General features: G+C 41.7%; 1 protein-coding gene across 1 annotated transcript in view; it reads right to left on the bottom strand.

Annotated features, from left to right (window-relative positions):
* Window positions 1–21,115, bottom strand: part of METTL25 (methyltransferase like 25) — a 57,678-nt gene that overhangs the window by 17,777 nt on the left and 18,786 nt on the right. The window contains exons 6-7 of the mRNA XM_056846746.1: window positions 7,104–7,198; window positions 4,089–4,118 (exon numbers count right to left, since the gene is read on the bottom strand). Of these exons, the coding sequence (XP_056702724.1) occupies window positions 4,089–4,118; window positions 7,104–7,198 (125 nt within the window). The remainder of the gene's footprint in view (window positions 1–4,088; window positions 4,119–7,103; window positions 7,199–21,115) is intronic.

The raw sequence follows: 21,115 nt of genomic DNA, 5'->3' as shown, positions 1-21,115 counted from the left end.
TGCACCCAATAGAGTTTGATCTGTTTCTTTAAAGTCAGAGAGAAAACATTTCGCAAGTATTAAATGTACTCCTTTTCCTCCAACAACTTCATTTTCCTTCCCCAATGTATACAGAAAGCACTAGGTTTCTAAAAACAGTGCATGTGTTGAAGAACTTCATACCTTTAAGAATAAATTATGTTTACATAAGAAAAAATAATGTTTGCTTCTTTAAAATGTAGGGCCAAATTCATCCCCTGTGTAAACTCCACTGAGGCCAGTGGGTTTACAGCAGGGATACACAAGTCTGTAAATCTGGTGTGCCAAACATCCATACAACTTGCATACACACTCCAAAAGAGATGATAAATGATGAAGGGATGATTTAAAGTGCCCATATAAAGAACTCAGACAGGGATTTGAGAATAAAGAATTCTGAGTGTCCTGCCAGAAACAACTATTTACAATAAATCAAAGCAAATCTTTACAATTCGTTCACATTTTAATATTGTTAGCTATGTATAACTCACATTGAGAAGGGGAAATGTCACTGATCATTCATTGGCCTAGGTTAGGAAGCTGTCTGGATCTTACCAGTGTGTTCTGGTTAAATGAGTGGAAGTTAAATTGTATGATGTACATTCTGGCTTTAAGTCCTTTCAGTATTTGCTCTGAACAGAAATAACATTTCAGTAACAAATAATTCTTATGGAAAGTTCTGAATGTGCAGCAATACATTATGAGAAAATACAGGCAGCTACACAATTGTAAAAAAAACTTGAGGGAAAGAAAAGTATTAATTAAAAATAATTTATGTTACTTGGAAAGGTCTGCCAAATTCTCAATAGCAATAACACACCAACTTTGCAAGATACCCTATTAAAGGGAAAATTTCATTAAACTTACACACAACAGCAGGTCACAAAAAATCAGTTTATACCTCCACATTCATGAACATGATTGCATACTCTCACACTTGGCTATGAAGAGAAACACTACACATGCGGGGAGCTGCCAGTCAATTCCACAATCTGCACTTCTTGAAGCAGCTGCTATCAAAGTGCATTAGTAGTTTAGGATGGGACCACACCTCAGTGGTAGAGCATCTGCTTGACATGCAAGAGAAGCCAAGTACAACTGGGTATCTCCAGGTAAAAGGATCTAGTGGTGGTGATGTATAAGATTCCTTGGAGACCCTTTGGAGAGCCATTGTCAGTCAGAGTACACAATAGTAGACCTTGAAAAATCAGTGGTCTGATTCAGTATAAGGTAGCTTCATGTGTAATCTTAAACTTGCACCTTTCCCCATATGTATATGATTAAATATGTACTATGTATATGATTAAATAGCATAATTAATTAATCAGATTAATCATATGTGAGTCACTGACTAAATGAAGATTTTCATGACGATATAAATTCCTCTTCCATATATCTGTGACTAGGGCTGTCAATTCGGTTTGGCCCGAACTGAAAATCAGCCGAATTTCCCCTGATTCGGTGGTTTTTAGTTCGGGAGGAACCGAACTCAAAACTGGCGGGTAACCGGGGGGGCCGAATTCAGCGAGTTCGGGAGTTCGCGAATAAATTTGGCAAATTCGGCCGTCAGTAAGCAGCATAACCGTCAGTAAGCAGCATTCTCCTCCCCCGGCCAATTGGTGGCCAAGCTGGGTCTTCTTCTGGCCAATCAGTCAGGATTGAGTACTGGAGGAATCAGCTGATGTGCGGCCCGGCCAGGGAGAGAGAGAGAGAGAGAGAGAGAGAGCGAAATCCTCGTGTGTGTGTGTGTGGGGGGGGGTGCTTGTGCACATTTGCTCCTTTCTGTGGCTGCAGGGGGCGTATTTTTGGGGGTACAGACACAAAACTTTTAGTGGAGCTTCAGATGAAGCTTCTTAAGATACCCCCCAAGTTTTGTAAACATTGGGTCAGGGGGTCCCGAGATATGGGCTCCCCCCTTTTTCTTTCCATGGCTGCAGGGGGCGCATTTTTGGGGGTACAGACCCCAAACTTTTAGTGGAGCTTCAGATGAAGCTTCTTAAGATACCCCCAAAGTTTTGTAAACATTGGGTCAGGGGGTCTCGAGATATGGGCTCTTCCCCTTTTCCCTCCCCCCGTTTTTCCATTTATGTGGCTGCAGGGGGCGCTTTTTTGGGGATATAGCCCCCAAACATTTAGCATAGCTTCAGACAGTTATTCTTAAGATACCACCCAAGTTTTGTAAGGATGGGTTCAGTGGGGGCAGAAATATCGCCTCCCCCCTTTTCTCTTTCCGTGGCTGCAGGGGGCGCATTTTTTGGGGTGCAGATCCCAAACTTTGAGCGGAGTTTCAGACCAGTGTTCTTAAGAGACCACCCAAGTTTTGTGAACATTGGGTCAGGGGGTCCCGAGATATGGGCTTTCCCCTTTCCCCTTTTCCCTATTGGGATGAATGGATCAGCGAGCCGATCCTGTGTGCATCTTCTCCAGAGCAAAACGTCCCGTGCCTAATTGGAATCATCTTGGATTAGAAGTCCTCCCCAGCCCCTCCTGATGGAACAGAAGACAGCCACAGTAAGACCCCTTTGGGGGCTTTAATCTATAACTTTTCTCCTGTGTATGTGTGTGTGTGGGGGGGAAAGCAGAGTCTGTGTGTGTGTGGGGAGGGAGCAGTTTCTGTGGGTGGGGGGGAAGCCAAAGGGGGCTGTCGTCGGTTCTGCCTGGGGTGTGTGTTCCCCCTCGAGTCTCTCGCTCCCTGGTTTGAGGGGGGAGGTTTCAGTTGTGTGTCTTCTGGTTTTTCCCTGTTGCAAAGGTGTTGTTTTACAAGGTTGAGTTGCTTTGCAAACTGTTGTCGGGACTGGGAGCTTTGTGCGTGGGTGGCAAGCTCTGCTGAGAGATGCACATTAAGGGTGGGGGGACCCCTTTCAGGGCCCATATCTCACCCCCCCCTGACCCAATCTTTACAAAACTTGGGGAGTCTTTCAATAAACGTCCTTTGAAGCTCTGCTGAAAGTTTGGGACCTCTAACCCCAAAAATGCCCCCCCCCAGAGCCACGGAAAGGCGCGATTGTGTTTTTAATGGCTTTATTCGGCCGAATTTTTTTTCCGAACTTTGAATTCCCGCCGAATTGAACGGATCCAAAGTGGGGGAGTTCGGACTTCGGCACGTACCGAACCCACAAGGGCCAAATTCGGCCGAATCCGAACTGTACTGAATTTTTTTTTCGACAGCCCTATCTGTGACTATGAAAAACCAGAGTGGTATAGTGTTTAAGGTGTCATACTATGATCTGGGAAACCCAGGTTCAAATCCCCACTCTGCCATGGAGACTTGCTGGGTGGCCTTGGGCCAGTCACACACTCACAGCCTCAACCCTGGCCCATATTTGGATGGGAGACCTCCAAGAAATACCAGAGTGTGATATGGAGTTAGGAAATGACAAACCACTCCTGAATGCCTCTTGCCTTGAAATCCCTACGAGGTTGCCATAAATCAGCTGTGACTTGACAGCAAAAAAACAAAAAAAACTGTTTAATGCTTACCTTGACATATATAATTTACAAAGACATGTCAGATTCAAGAATCCTAAGTGGAAGTCAGTGCTCAAAACTGCTTTATTTAGAAAGACCTACACAACGAGTACATGGTGATACATGGTATCCCCAGGTGTGATCACTGTTTTGTCATATTTTCTTAGCAGCTGGAGGAGGATTTTTTTTTATTTTAAATTTTCATGAAGCTGCACAAAAAGTTACAGAAAGACTACAATGCGCAATCCACTAGTATTGAAGAATTCCTCTTGACTTCCAATGAAGCTAAAATAATGAATTAAACTGATGGAAGACTGAACCGCAAAACAGCTAAGGTACTTTTAATGTATTTCTATTTCAATCATTCTTTATTAACTGAAGAAAATTATGCTTTATCATTGGTCCATGAAGACTAGGCAATAAAGGTGCAATTTCATGGTGGTGATGCAGAATATCAATGTTCCCCTGGATTTACACTTTACTATTTGCTAACTCTTTGATTTCAGCAAACTACAAGTTCAGCATAAGGTCATGCATTCAAAGTATTCAGAGAGAGAAAACGGCTTTGTCATTAGAAAGGTTAAATAAACAACATTACTCACCACTTGGCCCACTGCAACTCGTTCCAGAGCCTTTAAAGATTAAAAGAAAAAGAAAAGAAAGAAACCACTGATGTGTTTATTCTTGTAGCTGAACTTTTTATAAACAGGCTACATAGAAGAAAAATAACATGTTAACAGATAATGTGATAAAAATTAGACTGCTGGCTGAAAAGTGGTCTCATCACTGCTTTTTAAATGAAACATCTACATACTTTATTCTTTGCAAACAACTGAGATTATACAAGGCTGTAATTTTTTAAAAAAATCTACAATATATTAAATGTTTAGATTCCATTGAGTTTTCTAGTTCCAATAAAGGGGTGATAAGCATGAAGGATGAAGAAAAAGCTAAACTTGTAAAAATGGTAATAGACTATTAGTTATGTTTTCAAAGTATGACATGAAAATTAACAAAAACATCCTACAGAACAACAATGAACTGCCACATTTTAACACATAATTTCCGTAAAAAGGAGGTTCCCTCATTCCTCCAGCCTATGCACTCTGATCCACAACCTAACTTTTTCATTTTGTCATCCCTGAAGCAAATATGGGCTTATTTATTTAAAATGTTTCTACACTACTTTCCCCAGTCTTCAAAGTGACTTCCTCACAATTAAAGCATTATACAAAAAAAAAAAACCTTAAAACAAAGCAATAGAGGCATTAAAACCAAAACAACCGCAAATTTCAGCAATTTTAAATGCCAGAACTGAAGGAGGTACAATTCAGAGGGAAACCATAAATCATAACCAAAATCATAACCAATAACAACATAACCAAAAGTTAGATGAAACAACCTGTTGCCTCAACATAGAAAGAGAAGGTATCCGGTGAACCTCAAGACGCAGAGAATTCAACAGTTGAGACTTAACCAAGTGAGAAAGCTGTGTAGCCCATTCCTCAGGGGGGAGCGGCACAGCAGTGGCTGGGACCAGCACAGCCGCGCCCCTTCCACAGAGGCTTCCCAGCCGCCGAAAATAAAATAAAAGGAAATTAAAATAAAAAAGGGGAAATGCCCCCATTGAAAACAGTGAGGATCCACCACCCAAAAATGTGGTGTAGCCACACCACAGCTCTAGGGGGTGTTCCCGGATCCCAAGGGGTTAGGAAGCTGCCTCAAGGCAGCTCTGCCCTAGGAACGCTCCCCCCCCCACGCTGGCATGGGCTCCCACTTCTGGCAGCACCAGTGGTGGAGCCCTGCACAGTGACATGGCTTCCTGGTGCCAGCACGTTTGCCCCCTTGCCAGTGTAGGTGCCACTTTATTCCGTAAATAAAGAGCTTCACCCCCACCCTTTTCAGGATTGCAGACTTAGTCTATGTTACCAATTTCCTCACAGGAAACAGAGGTACCTAGAGAAGGACCTCCAAGGAAGATCTTAAATCGATGGGCAAGTGTAATGATCCATTTAGTTACTCTATGCACAAATTGTGTAATACTTCCAAGGACAAAATCAGTACTCTGAACAGAGTCCAGAAACAAGTTGTTACCCATATCTTTGAGTGAGGGCAATAATAACAAAATTTCATCCCAATTTGATGGGGGTGGAGGTTAGATCCAGAAATGCCTTTAGAATAGAGATGCTTTAACATGTTGCTGAATTTAACACACGACTGAACTGTCTAGCCAATCAACATTTTTTTTTCAAATTCATCCGCTATAAAGCCACTTGGCTCGCCACCTTGCTTCAGTTTTGTCACTTTTGGGAAGGAACCTGAATTGTGGCAGATGTTTGTTAAAACAGCATCACTCCGTTTTTCTCTCTCTAACCAGATGCCCTGAACCAAGACCTGTCTCTGGTGGTCACTAGATAGCTACATAAGAACATAAGAAAGGCCCTGCTGGATCAGACCAAGGCCCATCAAGTCCAGCAGTCTGTTCACACAGTGGCCAACAGTTAACCTCAGCCATATTTTTACTAAACATATATATGCGGTGTAAAAATATCACACCACATAGTACACAGCAATATCTATACCAGTACAGGCATGATGTTCACATGCAGCAACCATAATTTTACATAGTGCATAGGCAAACATAGAGAAATGTGCTCCCCAGAGTAAGCTCTCACACACAGGAAAAAATGCACAACATTGTGATGGGACAAGAAAAAGAGATGTAGTCCACCAATAGTCTACTGAAGAAAAGGGCTAAGGAGCAGGAAAAACAAGAATCTGTCTGAATGTGCTTTAAGGGATTATGGAGGCTGAGGCAGAGAACGAAGAAGTCAAAGGGGCAAAGACTGAGGGAAACAGGTATATAAGAGGATCAGAAAAGGATTAAGGAAGCATTTGGTTTAGAGGGAAGATATGTTTTCTGGCATTGGGATAGCACTGCATCCAGAAGCAGTGGAGCAGCTCCAATACTCTGATCTCCTTAACACTTGGCAGACACGGCTTCCCCCCTTTGATTCATAGCTAGCATCTGTGCAAATATGAGAAGGTGTATAAATCTGAGACTACAGGGAAATGGGAAGGGGGGCGGGAAAGAGAATAAACAGTTAACATACTGGTCATCCAATGCAATGGAAATCTGAGTGCACATTCTGCCATCCCTCTATGCCTTGACAGCATGAGCTAGAAATGAAGAAACACGACCAAAGCTGTCCAGAGGAAAAAAGACTGAAGGACTGTTCTGGGTTTGTAGCCAGAAGGCTGTTGTGTTTGCTGAGCACAGTTAAGATGTCCTGCACAAGACTAGCAAAGTCAGTAATGGTGTTAGCACTGCCATCATATATTTCTTTCCTGTAGACAATTGCCAAGACCTTCTGTCCTTCTTTCAAGTTCAACTCAATACAGTTATAGCTAAATTTTCGTTTGTCTACTGTTCTGCTTACATAAAATGGGTCAACACACTTTCTATTAAAATACATTTCCTTATAATTTATCATGAAAATGTCATTAATGATATTCTGCACAGTGCTGGTTTTGCAAGCCAAAAGCAGTTAATCCCATAACATGTGAATAAAACTCTGAGTATGAAATTTTAAAACCTTAAAATAAAAACACTGTACCAAACAGGCTGCCATTCTGGCATTACGACCACAGAAGCAAGTCTCTTCCTTTAAATACTGGCACATGGGAAAACCCCAGGTTCCTTGAATGTCACCTGCAGAGAAGAGAGAAACAGTGCATTACTTTTTTTAAGAGGAGGAAGAGGAGGAGGAGGAGGAGGAGGAGGAGAAGAGTTGGTTTTTATATGCCAACTTTCTTGGCTCACAATCATCAAGGCCCACAAGCATTGTGGAAAATCCAGCTCTTTAATATATATATCTCAAAATACTAGTGATTATTAGGTTGGATCCAGACTAAATTGGCAATTTCCCCTGAATCCCCCTTTCCACTTCAGACCCCCCATGTCATTCCTCAGGGTTTTCGATACCCCAAGTGAGATAAATGACCTGCTGTGTGTGAGGGGGTATAGGAAAGTTCAATTCCACTTTGAAAATTTAGTCTGGATCCAACCCACTGAATACAAACTGGGAAGGTTTTTGTAAAACTTCATTTCCATTGTATTTGATACAAGGGACATGGAGTAATTACACATTTTAGCATGTCTGGGAGGAGGCCATTAAAAATTGAGTCCCACAGACTGTCACCAACCATTACATCAAGTAAAATTTCATTGTACAACTTGAACATTTTCTTGATTAATCACAGCAGTGAATTCTCTGGTGCCACAAAGTAGGCCCTTTGGCAACATGGGTGAGGCTGGTGAAGAAGCAATGGGCTAGAGACAAAATTATACAAAGGAAGTGCAGGAAGATTTATGAAAGGACTGCCAGAGGCTATAGGAATTAGGAGTAAAGTCCAATATCCATTCTCACCACAGATTGTTGATGGTGGTGGTGGTGGGGGAGACACGATGCATGTTCCCCTGTCTCCCGTACACTTTCATGTTAGGAGAAAAGCATGCAAATGAAAGTATGTTCTAAAAAAATATGTTACAGAGGAAGGACAATGTGTACACAAATCTTTCGTTGTGGCTCCAAAAACAAGGCTCCTAGAAAAATTTATGACCTTCTAAAATGATTAAAAGTTGCATTGGCTTTTAAAGAGGAAAAAATGTGCTGTTCCCTTTACCACAAGCTAATTACAATGTGAATCGATAGGCTGGCCACAAAGAGGTTGGGGGAAATGAAGCTTGCTTCTAAGTGTGAGTTCAATATATATTGATGTATTCAAATTCAACATTCAAGAAACCTTCTAAAAATAGATTTTTATAGATGATTAGGAGAAAATTATAAAAAACTGTTCGAGCTCACTGAAGAAAAAGTATTCAGGTACATTTATCAAAGTGATACCATCAAACTTATTACAATGCACAGAATTGCACAAACCACTTTATACAAAATGAAAATGCTGGGCAAATTGTTCAAAAATCTAATTCAACAGGATCTGCGTAGTCAGCAGCAACAAAATAAAAGCACAGCACCTAATAGCATCTATTTCATTCAAGTTCAATGAGACAATTGTCTCCCAGAACTGCAATCCATATGAAGCAAACAAGGTACTTAACATGGTACAAACTGAAAAGAATTGCTACAATCGCCTCTAGTACTTCATACAACAAATGTTTAAGTACAAGATGAGAAGAAAAAAGGTGGACTAGCACTACCAAATATTAAATTATACTATCAAGCAGGGCTGTTGAAGAAAAAAAATTGGTAAAATTCAGGTTCGGGTTTATTGGCCATTTTTCCACCGGGAAAACCCAAACGCCGAATTTTCTATACCGGTAAAGGTAGGAATTCGGCTTTAAATTTGGGTTTCCTGAAAAAATCGGCCATTTAAATCCTATGGGGGCTTTTCACTGCTTTCTGTGGTTCCTGGGGGGCATTTTTGCAGGTAGAGGTCCCAAATTTTCACTGTAGCTAGAAGGGACTCTCCTTGCCATGAACCCCCAAGTTTGGTACAGATTGGGTAAGGGGGTCCAGAGTTATGGGGTCTGGAAGGGGTCGCACCCATCCTCCTCCATTGAAAAGCATTGGCAAAGTAGCTGTGTTTAGATGCTTTAGTGTGATCTTCACAATGTATCTCAATGGAGAAGCTGGGCTTTAAACGGTGGGAAAGTTCACCCCATGCCTCCATAGAGATACAATGTTCAAAGCAAAAGCTCAGCCCAGTATGGGGAATGGACTTCTCCTCCACTCTCTCCAAAGCTAGAACTAAGTTGCAAGTACCACTTGTCACAATCCGGCCTTGGATCTATGTGTTCTCACCTGCTTGTTGTGTATTTGCCTTCATGTCAATGTGTGTTTCTGTTCGTGCAACCACCCCAAGTTATAAAATGCAGCCTATCACATTACCAGTGCCTTGGGGAACCCTGGTAAGGCTGCCTCTGAGCAAGTACAAAAGGGCAGAGCTTTCTAATTACTTCAGCCCCCATCACCATGCTTGCATGTTCTTAGCATGTTATGAGCTGTCTAGCCATGTGGGGAAGATCTGAATCACAGTCTGTTTTCTTAAAAAGAAAGAAACTTTATTACCAAAGATTAAACTAGAACACATACATGTAAAATAGCAGTCATGACTAGTAGGTACAGATCTAAAGAAAAAAATACAAAACTATTGGTCTACCTCAAAGCTTCTTAAACTGAATGTGGGGGTCATGAAAAATTTGGCAACAGTAAATGGTAAAATTATATGTATACCAAATAATTGTTTTATTATGATTTATTATAAGTAAATGTTTGATTTGTATACCTATTTTACATACCTAGATACCCAGGGTCATGTAAAAAATTCTCGGGCGAAAAGGGGTCGTGAGTGGAAAAAGTTTAAGAAGTCCTGGTCTACCTAAGTTACAATGCAAGACAGTTATCTTAGATGGAGTAAAAACATCCCCAACTCCCTACTGCCCCCTTTGCAGAGGAGTTTGGGTCCCAGCAGGTGGTTACAACTTTTAAATCTTTCTTGTCTGCTTTGGTGAACACCTCCGCAAACCCAGAATCAAAGGAAATTCCCCAAACTCTTCCAATCAGGTTACCTGGCATGTAGCCCATGTCTCCCTACCCCATCAAGGTTTTATGACCAGCATCCATCTCCGCCCTTTGACCTGTAGGTAGGGTTGCCAACCTCCAGGCAGTGGCTGGAGATCTCCCGCTAATACAACTGATCTCCAGCCAGTAGAGATCAGTTCACCTGGAAAAAATGGCTGTTTTGGCAATTGGACTTTATGGCATTGAAGTCCCTCCCCTCCCTAAACCCCACCCTCCTCAGGCTCTGCCCCAACAACCTCCTGCCTGTAGGCCAAATGGGCTATCTCTGAGCAGAAACCCAACTCCTGTTCCTCCTGTGCATTTTATTCCACCTCTCTTGTGCAAATAAACAGTTGTCATGGCTCCAAGGATTTCTTGATATACTCTACAGCAGTGGTTCTCAAACTGTGCTCCGCAAAACATCTCCTAGTGCTCCGTGAAGAGATTGGAAAGAAAAATACTACTGTCATTTGGTTTAGTATATAGGTGCTAGGGGGAAATTAGTGCTCTGTGATGAATTTCTCTCCTGCAAAGTGCTCCATGACTCAAAATGTTTGGGAACCGCTGCTCTACAGCATTCTATCTCTTTGCATACACAACAGCAACTACCCTACCATTGCAAGTAGACTCCTTCAGACCTGCATATTCTATGTTATATTTGGAGGCAAATATTTTATAATCTTTGCTAATGATTCAGATCATACTACAAAATTTATAATGATATAGTTTAATTCAATAGGGGTATTCTTAATTGGTTTGAAGAAGTCTTTATCTTTCTATAATGCTACTTAGCAATATAGGCAGGTTTTGTAAAGCCCTGGCTTCATTCAAATAAATAAAAGAACAATAAGTCATTTTGACTAAAAGCACCATGCAATTTTATGTAAGTAAATATTAAGAAATATGTCAATTTGGGGGGAAAAGAGAATGACTGTTCAAGTTTTTGTTAGGAAAAACCAACCAACAAAACAGAAATAGATTGAAACATTTTTGCATTCTTTGAAAGTCCAAGATGACCTAAATCTTGTAAGAGGGCTGCCTACTGAAGTTTACATACAATATCTAACCATTCCAAGCAAAAATAAGGAGTGTGTGGAACTCTCAAAGGGCCTTCATAAAATGGGTGTTTTCTTTCATCACTTTCAAAGCTAGCCAGGCCTTCCCTTCAGCTTGCATCCTGATTGCTTTTTTGTAACTTTAAAGTTCCACTGTGCACAAATGTTTACAATCTTTTAGCTCACACAAGTGAAATGAAAATTAAGAAAGAATCATGAATATGTCCAGGCTCCTTTCCTAACCACTTCTGGGAAGCAGCAGACTACCTCAAGGAACAGAATAGAACTTGTGCCAAGCTTGCCAAAAACATATAACTGACGGAAGATCAGATACAGCTGTCAGTGTGAGGTAATTACCCAGGGCCTGCCAAGCACATCGAAAAATCTCTGTATTAATCACACATTTATTGGCAGGGATTGCTATGGGATTCAGGCCAAAGATAAACAGTGAAGGGTAACTTGATATGAAACTTATATCTCATTCACAGCTGAATTCACAAGGCTGGCACCGACAGCTTATCAGCTATTTAATTATAAAGATTACTACCTGGGAGGTAGCCACCAAAAACTGTGTTCAAGCTTGGCTGGCTTATATTATATTAGTGATCAAACCTAAAAAGAAAATACATAATGTATGGAGACTAACTCTTATCACCTAAGTTTTTAACACTTTCTTACATGTAGATGTTACATCAATAGTTCTCTAACTTTAGCAATCCAGGGTCACCTAGAGAAGTAATATTTCAAGAAAATATTTTCCTAGGAAACAATGGAATATGGGGAGGGGGAGGCTAAAATATCTTCTTTTATAAAAGGATGTGTCGTTCCGTCTGTGGCATGTGTACCTCACCAGAAAATGAAGCTAGAATTCTCAAAATTGGCCACCCGCTTCAGGATGGTCACAGGAGTTGCACTGCCAAACAAGAAGGGAATTGGAGCATCCTGGCCCATGCAATTGTCAGATTACCCCCTGCCCTGCTTTTTGGCACTGTTGTTTGTAGAAGTCACAACTCACCAGAAAATAAAGCTAGGCTTATGAAATTTGGACACTGAGTTCAGGATGATGATTGGAGTTTTAGTGCCAAAAATGAAGGAACTCGGGACATCCTGGCCTGGGTTATCTGAAGAAGCCTCCCAATGCTATTTGCAATGAAAGCTAAGGTTTACTCACAAGAAGCCAGCATGGGCAGGTGGCACAGATAGGGAGGGTGGAAAATATCCCCTCTCTGATAAAACATAGGGGGTCTAACAGTTTCCCTGACCTACCTGAGCCTGTGCGGTGCAGTGGTTAGAATGTCAAACTGGGATCAGAGATCCAAACTGGAATCCCCACTCTGTCATGAAAGGTTGCTGGCTGACTTTGGGCTACTAACACCCTTTCAGTCAGAGCTGTTGTGAGGAAGAAATGGGAGACAGAAGAATGATATAAGCTGCTTTGGGTACATATTGAGGAGAAAGATGGAGTACGATTATGCCTCGCCAACAAAAGATGATCATTCTTGCTGTTGCTGAAGCTCTTTTGGGTGGTAGGGGACCTGAAAATGCTTTCAAAGCTGCTTATAAAAATAGAAAAAGATCAGCATCAAAACAAAACCCAAACTTCTGGTATTCAATAAAGAATGATAAGCAGTTATTATTGTCTATGTATGCAGAGTGCCATCTCCCACTCTCTGTTTCCAGCAAAATCATGGGCATTGGAAAACAGATTAGAAACCAATTAACACTTATACCCAAATTAACTACAGCAATTGTATTTCAGCTATATCTTCAAGGTGCCACTCAGTCAACTACAGCTAAGGTGACACAATGGGCTGCACCACTTCAGACTGAAGGTGGTAGCTAGAGGTCTTTGAAATATGCCTCAGTGTTGTGCCTTGGATCCTTGCCCATCCTGGCTTCTAAAATCATGTAAAGACCAGTTCAGCTAATACTTAGGAACTACTATAAACAAATCACTACCTCAGGGCACCTTTCCTCAACTGCTCAAAGAGATGATTATCCATCTGGTACTAAAACAGCCATCACAGCAGAAAAATGAGGTAGGCATTTATCACTCTGCCTCTAATCTGCCCTTCCCCGGAAAAGTGATTGAGAGAGCAGTGCCAGACCAACTCCAGGTCTTCTTGGATAACTAATCTGTGGCAGACCCTTTTTTTCAGTCTGGTTTTAGATTGGGCTGTGGGATGGAGACAGCTCTGCTGGATTCAACTGATGACCTCCATCTAAACGTAGACAAAGGTCAGACCTTCCTGTTGTTCCTACTGGATTTATCTGCTGCCTTTGACGCATGGAGGCAGAAGTAGGCATCAGGGATTGTGCAATGGACTGGTTCAAATCATTCCTCATGGACTGGACCCAAAGAACTGCCATTGGAGACCAATTAACATCAGTTTGTGACCTATCCTCTGGGATTCCACAGGGTGCAATCTTATTCCCCATGCTCTTCAATCTTTATGTAAAGCCCATACGGCTTAGGTGAAATCATTCAGTTCTGGGGTTGGCTATCATCAATATGCAGATGGCACACACACACACACACACACACACACACACACACACGTACCATCTGCATATTGATGATATATATATATATATCCTTACCCAAATCTCCTGATGATGCAGTGGTTAAATGGCTAAGAGTGAACAAATTGAAACCAAACCCTGGAAAGACAGAGGTAATGCCAGTTGGGAAGGTGGTGGTCTTGAAGAACATTGTACTACCTACATTCTATAGGGTTCAGCTGACACTTGCCAGTTAAAAGCCTCAAGGTTATACTGGACCCAACATCACTGCTGGAGAAGCAAGTTAATGGAGTTGCAAAAAAAAGGCTTTCTTTCAACTCAGCCTAGCTCAAAAAACATCCTTGATAAGGCTGATCTGGCCACCTGGAACCATGACATGGTGGCATCAAGACTAGACTACTGTAATGCACTGTACATTGGTCTCCCCTCAAAATCAATTTGGAAACTCCAGTTGGTGCAGAATGCCACAACTCAGCTATTATCAGGAGCTAGACAGAGTATTCATACCACTCCCATTCTACAATCACTCCACTGGCTGCCCATCAGTTACTGAGCTCAATTTAAAGTATTTGCCCCTCATGGCCTTGGACCCTCATATCTGTGAGACCATCTCTCCCCCTATGCTCTGCCATGACAGCTTCTCTCATCCAAGGAAGGCCTTCTGCAAGTGCCATCCTGCAAATAATCAAAATCAACAACTGCCCATATATGGGCCTTCTCATTGTGACCCCCCACCTTGTGGCATGGCTTGCCTGAGAAGGTCAGGAAGGCTCCTGCTCTCCTGGCTTTTCGCAAACTATGCAAAACTGAATTACTCAACAGGGCTTTTGTACAAGGGCAATAGAGTTGCACTGTACAAAATGATTCACAGAGTTACTTGGATAAATTATTGGAGGCTGTTGTATGTACTATTATGTATAGATTGCTGTGGTTGCATCCCATTGTGTAATTTTGTATTATTTAATGTGTCATGTTAACACTTATGCTTTCCTTCAGTTCTGTTTTTTAGACTTCTGATTAGTTCTACAACCCAAATCCTATTTCATTTATATCGAATGTCTCATCTGGTTGATTGTATTGATCCACTCTGGATAATAAGGCTTGAGTCCCAGTGAGAAAGGCAGATTATAAATAATGTAAATAGATGCATACATAAATAAATAAATATCCCACCTGTGGTATAAAGAGGAACTCTTCCTCCAACAAGAAATGTAGTTAATAATTTACAAGACACATTTAACCATAATCTGTCATTTCAAGTAATTTAATTCCCAAGAGGAGAAAAATAGAAGCTAAGTGTACAAATCTTTCTTACATAAATCAACTTTTAAAATATATATGCATGTAAATCTGGTTTAAAAAATGAAAATATTTTGAAAGTATTTGTAAGATATAAAGATCTACTATGTAACTCCCCACCCCAAACCCCTAACATAAGAAAGGCCTGGCATTGGCTCTTACATACGAAACATGTCATTAATCATATTAGTTAACTGTTTTGACAGAAAAGGTGACTACCTATTTCTCAAATATCAAGTATTACATAAAAATAAAACAAAGACTTTGGAAACCCAAACTGTGGATATCATAGTGCATAAACTTCTTAAATTTAACAGAATATAAAAAGCTAAATGCGCAGTTTCCTGTATTATTGTGCAAAAACAGTACTCTCAAGACATAAAACAGATCCCATTGTTACATAACAAGACATTTGGCAAAATGTGTCAAAGACAGATGGCAAATAGTCAGGAAGATTAAAAGATTTTCATTTGATCCTGAGCATGCTTACTTTGAACCAAATCTGATTTCAAGCATTAGTTTAAAAGAAATGAGAAAAAAATTAACAAGCAAATTACATTCGTTTGTAGGCGAGGACCAACTCTTCAGGGATGGGCTGAGCAGCCAGCCTCCGCTTGGTTTCAAGTCACTGTGAGGGCAAAACTAAATACAATGACAGCCTCGTGGCCACCACAAGGGTAACAATGCCATTTCAAAGACACCTTAAAATGGAATCTGAAGAAGTGAGCTGTGACTCTCAAAAGCTCATACCCTGCCAGAAATTTTGTTAATCTTTAAGGTGCTACTGGACTCTTGCTCTTTTCTATTATTTTAAAATGCTGTGAGGCCCCAATGCTCTTGTCCCCTCCCCTGCTTTTTTTTCAAGTGCTGAAACAGCCACTGGTGGGCTTCTTCCCCCTCACAGCTGTTTTGGCACTTGAAAAGGCTTCGGAGAGAGGAAAAGAGTATCATGCTGCAGTTCTCGCAGCATTTTAAAAGTTTTCAAAATGGCGGAGAAGTGCTATCTCAGGGCCAAACGAAAGGTGACGGCCATTTTAAAAGTTTTTAAAATGGCCGTCACCTTTAGTTTGGCCCTGAGACAGCACTGCTCCACCTTTTCCGACAGCCCTAAGAAAGAAAAGGAAATCTCTCTGCCTCAGGCCGAGCCTCTGATTGGATTTGAGAGCAGCGAGATTCAGCCTGAGGCACAGACATTTTGCCTCCCTCCTCAAAGCTATAAATTGGAGGGGAAAGGTTTCATGAAATGGAAAAAGATACTTTTCTTTCCACCTTCAAGAAACCTCTGTTGTCCTCCACTGTTTAGTGATAAAGGGCTAATATTTTGGATTTTTATAGAACATCTTAAACGATAGTTTAGCACTGAGCTACTTTTTTTTTCAAGAGGCTGGGAGCTAACAGTGACAAAATGGTGGCTCCATGGGTAAGGACCGTCACATAATGCTGCCTTGGTAAGTGAAGCCAGTCACAAAATGGCAGCTTGTAAAAAAATTACAGCATTTCAGAGCAGGTGCAAAAACCTTTCCTCTGTTGTTCGCCCAATGCGCGCACACATACACACACACACCCGTTGTAACTTGCCCTGCAAGGAACAAACCAGAGTTACTTAGGTTTTCCACGGAAGAGGCAAATAATAGTTTTGATGCCGGGGGGTGGGGGAGTCAATAGCTTGCTCCTTTTCTATCCACATATGAAGGAGCAGGAGAAATGGATGGGAAAGTGGCCTGGGGCTGTTTTCCCACCCAGAGGCAAGGTTTGCATGGGTATGTGCCTCCTTTTCCTTCACATTTAAAAGAGGAAAGAAGCTGCTATGGTAACTTTCCAGGGAAGGATAAGAAAAATTACAGCAGCACTGGACAAGGGGTAGACAGCTACTTTTAATTGCTTGGAGAATGATGGTCACTCTTGAGTGATGATCTGTCCACATATAACAGAGGCCAAGAGCAGGTTCTGGGAGATGTGAAAGAACAACAACAAAATCCTTTACCTCTTCTGAAACCTCCTCCCCTCAGCTAAGGATTGTTGTCTAATGTTCCAATATTCCTGTTTCAAGCAGACAAGAGCCCTGAACAGGAGCATTTCACCTAGGGGGCAGGAGGATATAAGATAATGTTTTGTTTCAGGTCCCTGCTTGAATATGACATTCTGAAACTGTGAACTGCTTTCCATTTGAATTTTCTTATTAATGTTTTATAGGAACATTTTGTCTGACATAAGGACAATTGTTGCATTTTATATACCTGTGCTTAACAGCCCATGCTTTTTAAATGCCTTAATTAAACAACTTAAGGCTGACATACGATTAGTTTCCAAAGTATGCCCTTGTTGTAAATACGACGAACTCTAAAGCAGCTGAAACCGCTTCAAATTCATTTCAACCAAAGGCTTATCTCATATTGAACATTGTATTGATAGAACTGAAAGTGTGAAATGAATTGTGAATTTATTTTCATTCATATGAGAGATTTTGCTAATAACAAAAAAGGATCACAACCAACAAATACTAAACGCTGTTACACTTGAGTGAAAATCATTCTGAATTTTTAGAAAAATCAATCAGTTTCCTAACTATATTCTACAACTTCTGTGTGCATAGTTCTACAGAAAAGTGAATGGAATAACATCTTAAATTATGGTGTTGGGAGCTAGGCAGTCCCTGGGCTATATACGTTCTGTTTATACAAAGGCTTGCATACACAAATATATATGCCTTCTTCCAGCTTCTGTACAAAAGAAATTGCTTATTTAAAAGCTACATAAAAATTAATACCTTGTGCACTTGCATATTTCAGACTTTTTTTGTTTTTCTAAAAAAACAGACAGGTATTTTTCCTGATCAATTAATACAACTGCAAGGTGACACAGCGTTCCACTGATTCCAACTGGAATATTTATTTAGCTTTTACATTGTATTCTACACTTTTCTCATTAAAAAAAATGAGAAGGATGGATTGTACCTATTGAAGCAGAACTTCTGAACAATTTGGATGCAAGCATGACAATAAAGCAGAGATCTTTGTTTGCTTTTCCTAGGTACTTCAGCTACAAAAGATGCTGGTGTTTTCAGTAGGGCTGTCAAAAAAAAAAATTCGGTACAGTTCGGATTCGGCCGAATTTGGCCCTTGTGGGTTCGGTACGTGCTGAAGTCCGAACTCCCCCACTTCGGATCCGTTCAATTCGGCGGGAATTCAAAGTTCGGAAACAAATTCGGCCGAATAAAGCCATTAAAAACACAACCGCGCCTTTCCGCGGCTCGGGGGGGGGCATTTTTGGGCTTAGAGGTCCCAAACTTTCGGCAGAGCTTCAAAGGACGTTTATTGAAAGACTCCCCAAGTTTTGTAAAGATTGGGTCAGGGGGGGCTGAGATATGGGCCCTGAAAGGGGTCCCCCCCACCCTTAATGTTGTGCATCTCTCAGCAGAGCTTGCCGCCCACGCACAAAGCTCCCAGCCCGACAACAGCGGAGAAATTAGCAAAACAACTGCAAACACAACCTTGTTAAACAACACCTTTGCAACACACAACTGAAACCTCCCCCCTCAAACCAGGGAGCGAGAGACTCGAGGGGGAACACACACCCCAGGCAGAACCGACGAAAGCCCCCTTTGGCTTCCCCCTCACCCACAGAAACTGCTCCCTCCCCACACACACACAGACTCTGCTTTCCCCCACACACACACACATACACAGGAGAAAAATTATAGATTAAAGCCCCCAAAGGGGTCTTACTGTGGCTGTCTTCTGTTCCATCAGGACGGGCTGTAATCCAAGATGATTCCAATTAGGCACGGAACGTTTTGCTCTGGAGAGATGCACACAGGATCGGATCGGCTGCCCCATTCATCCCAATAGGGGAAAGGGGAAAGCCCATATCTCGGGACCCCCTGACCCAATGTTCACAAAACTTGGGGGGTTCCTTAAGAAGCTTAATCTAAAGTTCCAGTGAAAGTTTTGTGTCTGCACCCCCAAAAATGCGCCCCCTGCAGCCATGGAAAGAGAAAAGGGGGGGAGGCAATATTTCTGCCCCCACTGAACCCATCTTTACAAAACTTGGGTAGTATCTTAAGAATAATTCACTGAAGCTATGCTAAAAGTTTGGGGGCTATATCCCCCAAAAAGCGCCCCCTGCAGCCACATAAATGGAAAAGGGGGGAGGGAAAAGGGGGAGAGCCCATATCTCGAGACCCCCTGACCCAATGTTTACAAAACTTGGGGGGTATCTTAAGAACACTGGTCTGAAACTCCGCTCAAAGTTTGGGATTTGTACCCCCAAAAATGCGCCCCCTGCAGCCATGGAAAGAAAAAGGGGCGAGCCCATATCTCAGGACCCCCTGACCCAATGTTTACAAAACTTGGGGGGTACCTTAAAAAGCTTCATCTGAAGTTCCAGTGAAAGTTTTGTGTGTGCACCCCAAAAAATGCGCCCCCTGCAGCCACAGAAAGGAGCGAATGTGCACAAGCACCCCACACACACACACGAGGATTTCTCTCTCTCTCTCTCTCTCCCTGGCCGGGCCGCACATCAGCTGATTCCTCCAGTACTCAATCCTGACTGATTGGCCAGAAGAAGACCCAGCTTGCCCACCGATTGGCCGGGGGAGGAGAATGCTGCTTACTGACGGTTATGTTGCTTACTGACGGCTGAATTGGCCGAATTTATTCGCGAACTCCCGAACTCGCTGAATTCGGCCCCCCCGGTTGCCCGCCAGTTTTGAGTTCGGATCCGTCCGAACAGAAAAGCACCGAATCAGGGGAAATTCGGTTGATTTTCAGTTCGGACCGAACCGAATTGACAGCCCTAGTTTTCAGGAAATGAACCAACATATGTACAGTGAAAGCTTGGAAGGGACTATGGAACGGTAGAAAAGAACTGGGATACCAATCCATAGCTTCACTAAATTTGGTCCTTCTTTCAAGGAGGAAATGGAAAATGTATCCCTGTAAGATATTAAATCCTGAATGATTCAGTAGCCATTTTTATATGGTTTCACACAATAATCCCATTGTCTTCCAAACATATCTTTGCTTTCCACTGCCGTTGTAGTCTCTGAAGATTTTAAAAAAAAATACAATTCAGCATCCATCCTTGAACATGTATTGATTAAACTAATGACAAAATAATCTTGTGTGCTTATGTTGTCTATATACACAAGCTGTCAGCATGGACACTTGACTATAATTACAAGTTACGTGAATGTAACAGTTTGATATATAAATTTTGGTAAGAAATCCCTAACGACATTACAGTGAATCAGGAAGCCAGCACTCAATGATATTTCTTGTTATCCGCTGGAAGTGGAACACTTACGAGGTTCTAGAGTAGTGTTTATAGATTCCTTCAAGACACAAGCTACAATAAGGGAGAAATCTAAAGCAGGTCTTTTTTTTTTTTTACCCAATAGGGTTTTCAGGAGTTCATAGGACTACAGGAGAATTACACAACTTTAAGGTTGACAATGAGGAAATTGAAATTGTTCAAGACTTTCTATTCCTTGGCTCCACCATCAACCAAAAGGGAGACTGCAGCCAAGAAATCAGAAGGAGATTGAGACTGGGAAGGGCAGCCATAAAGGAGCTAGAAAAGATTTTGAAGTGTAAGGATGTGTCACTGGCCACCAAGACTAGATTAATTCATGCCATCATATTCCCTATTACTATGTATGGGTGTGAAAGCTGGACAGTGAAGAAAGCTGATAGGAAGAAAATAGATTCCTTCGAAATGTGGTGTTGGAGGAGAGTGTTACAGATTCTGTGGACTGCCAAAAAAACAAATCAGTGGGTTATAGATCAAATCAAGCCTGAACTGACCCTAGAAGATAAAATGACTAAACTGAGGCTATCGTATTTTGGTCCCGTCATGAGACGACAAGAGTCACTGGAAAAGACAGTCATGCTAGGAAAAGTTGAGGGGAGCAGGAAAAGAGGAAGACCCAACAAGAGATGGATTGACTCAATAAAGGAAGCCACAGCCTTCAATTTGCAAGATCTGAGCAAGGCTGTCAAAGATAGGGCATTTTGGAGGACTTTCATTCATAGGGTCGCCATGAATCGGAAGTGACTTGACGGCACTTAACACACACACATAGGGTTTTCAAGGCAAGAGACGTTCAGAGGTGGTTTGCCATTACCTGTCTCCACATCACATCCCTGGTAATCCTTGGAGGTCTCCCAT

This window comes from Euleptes europaea, chromosome 3, assembly GCF_029931775.1.
Source record: "Euleptes europaea isolate rEulEur1 chromosome 3, rEulEur1.hap1, whole genome shotgun sequence".
NCBI lineage: Eukaryota > Metazoa > Chordata > Lepidosauria > Squamata > Sphaerodactylidae > Euleptes > Euleptes europaea.
This window is presented reverse-complemented; position numbering and strand designations above follow the sequence as displayed.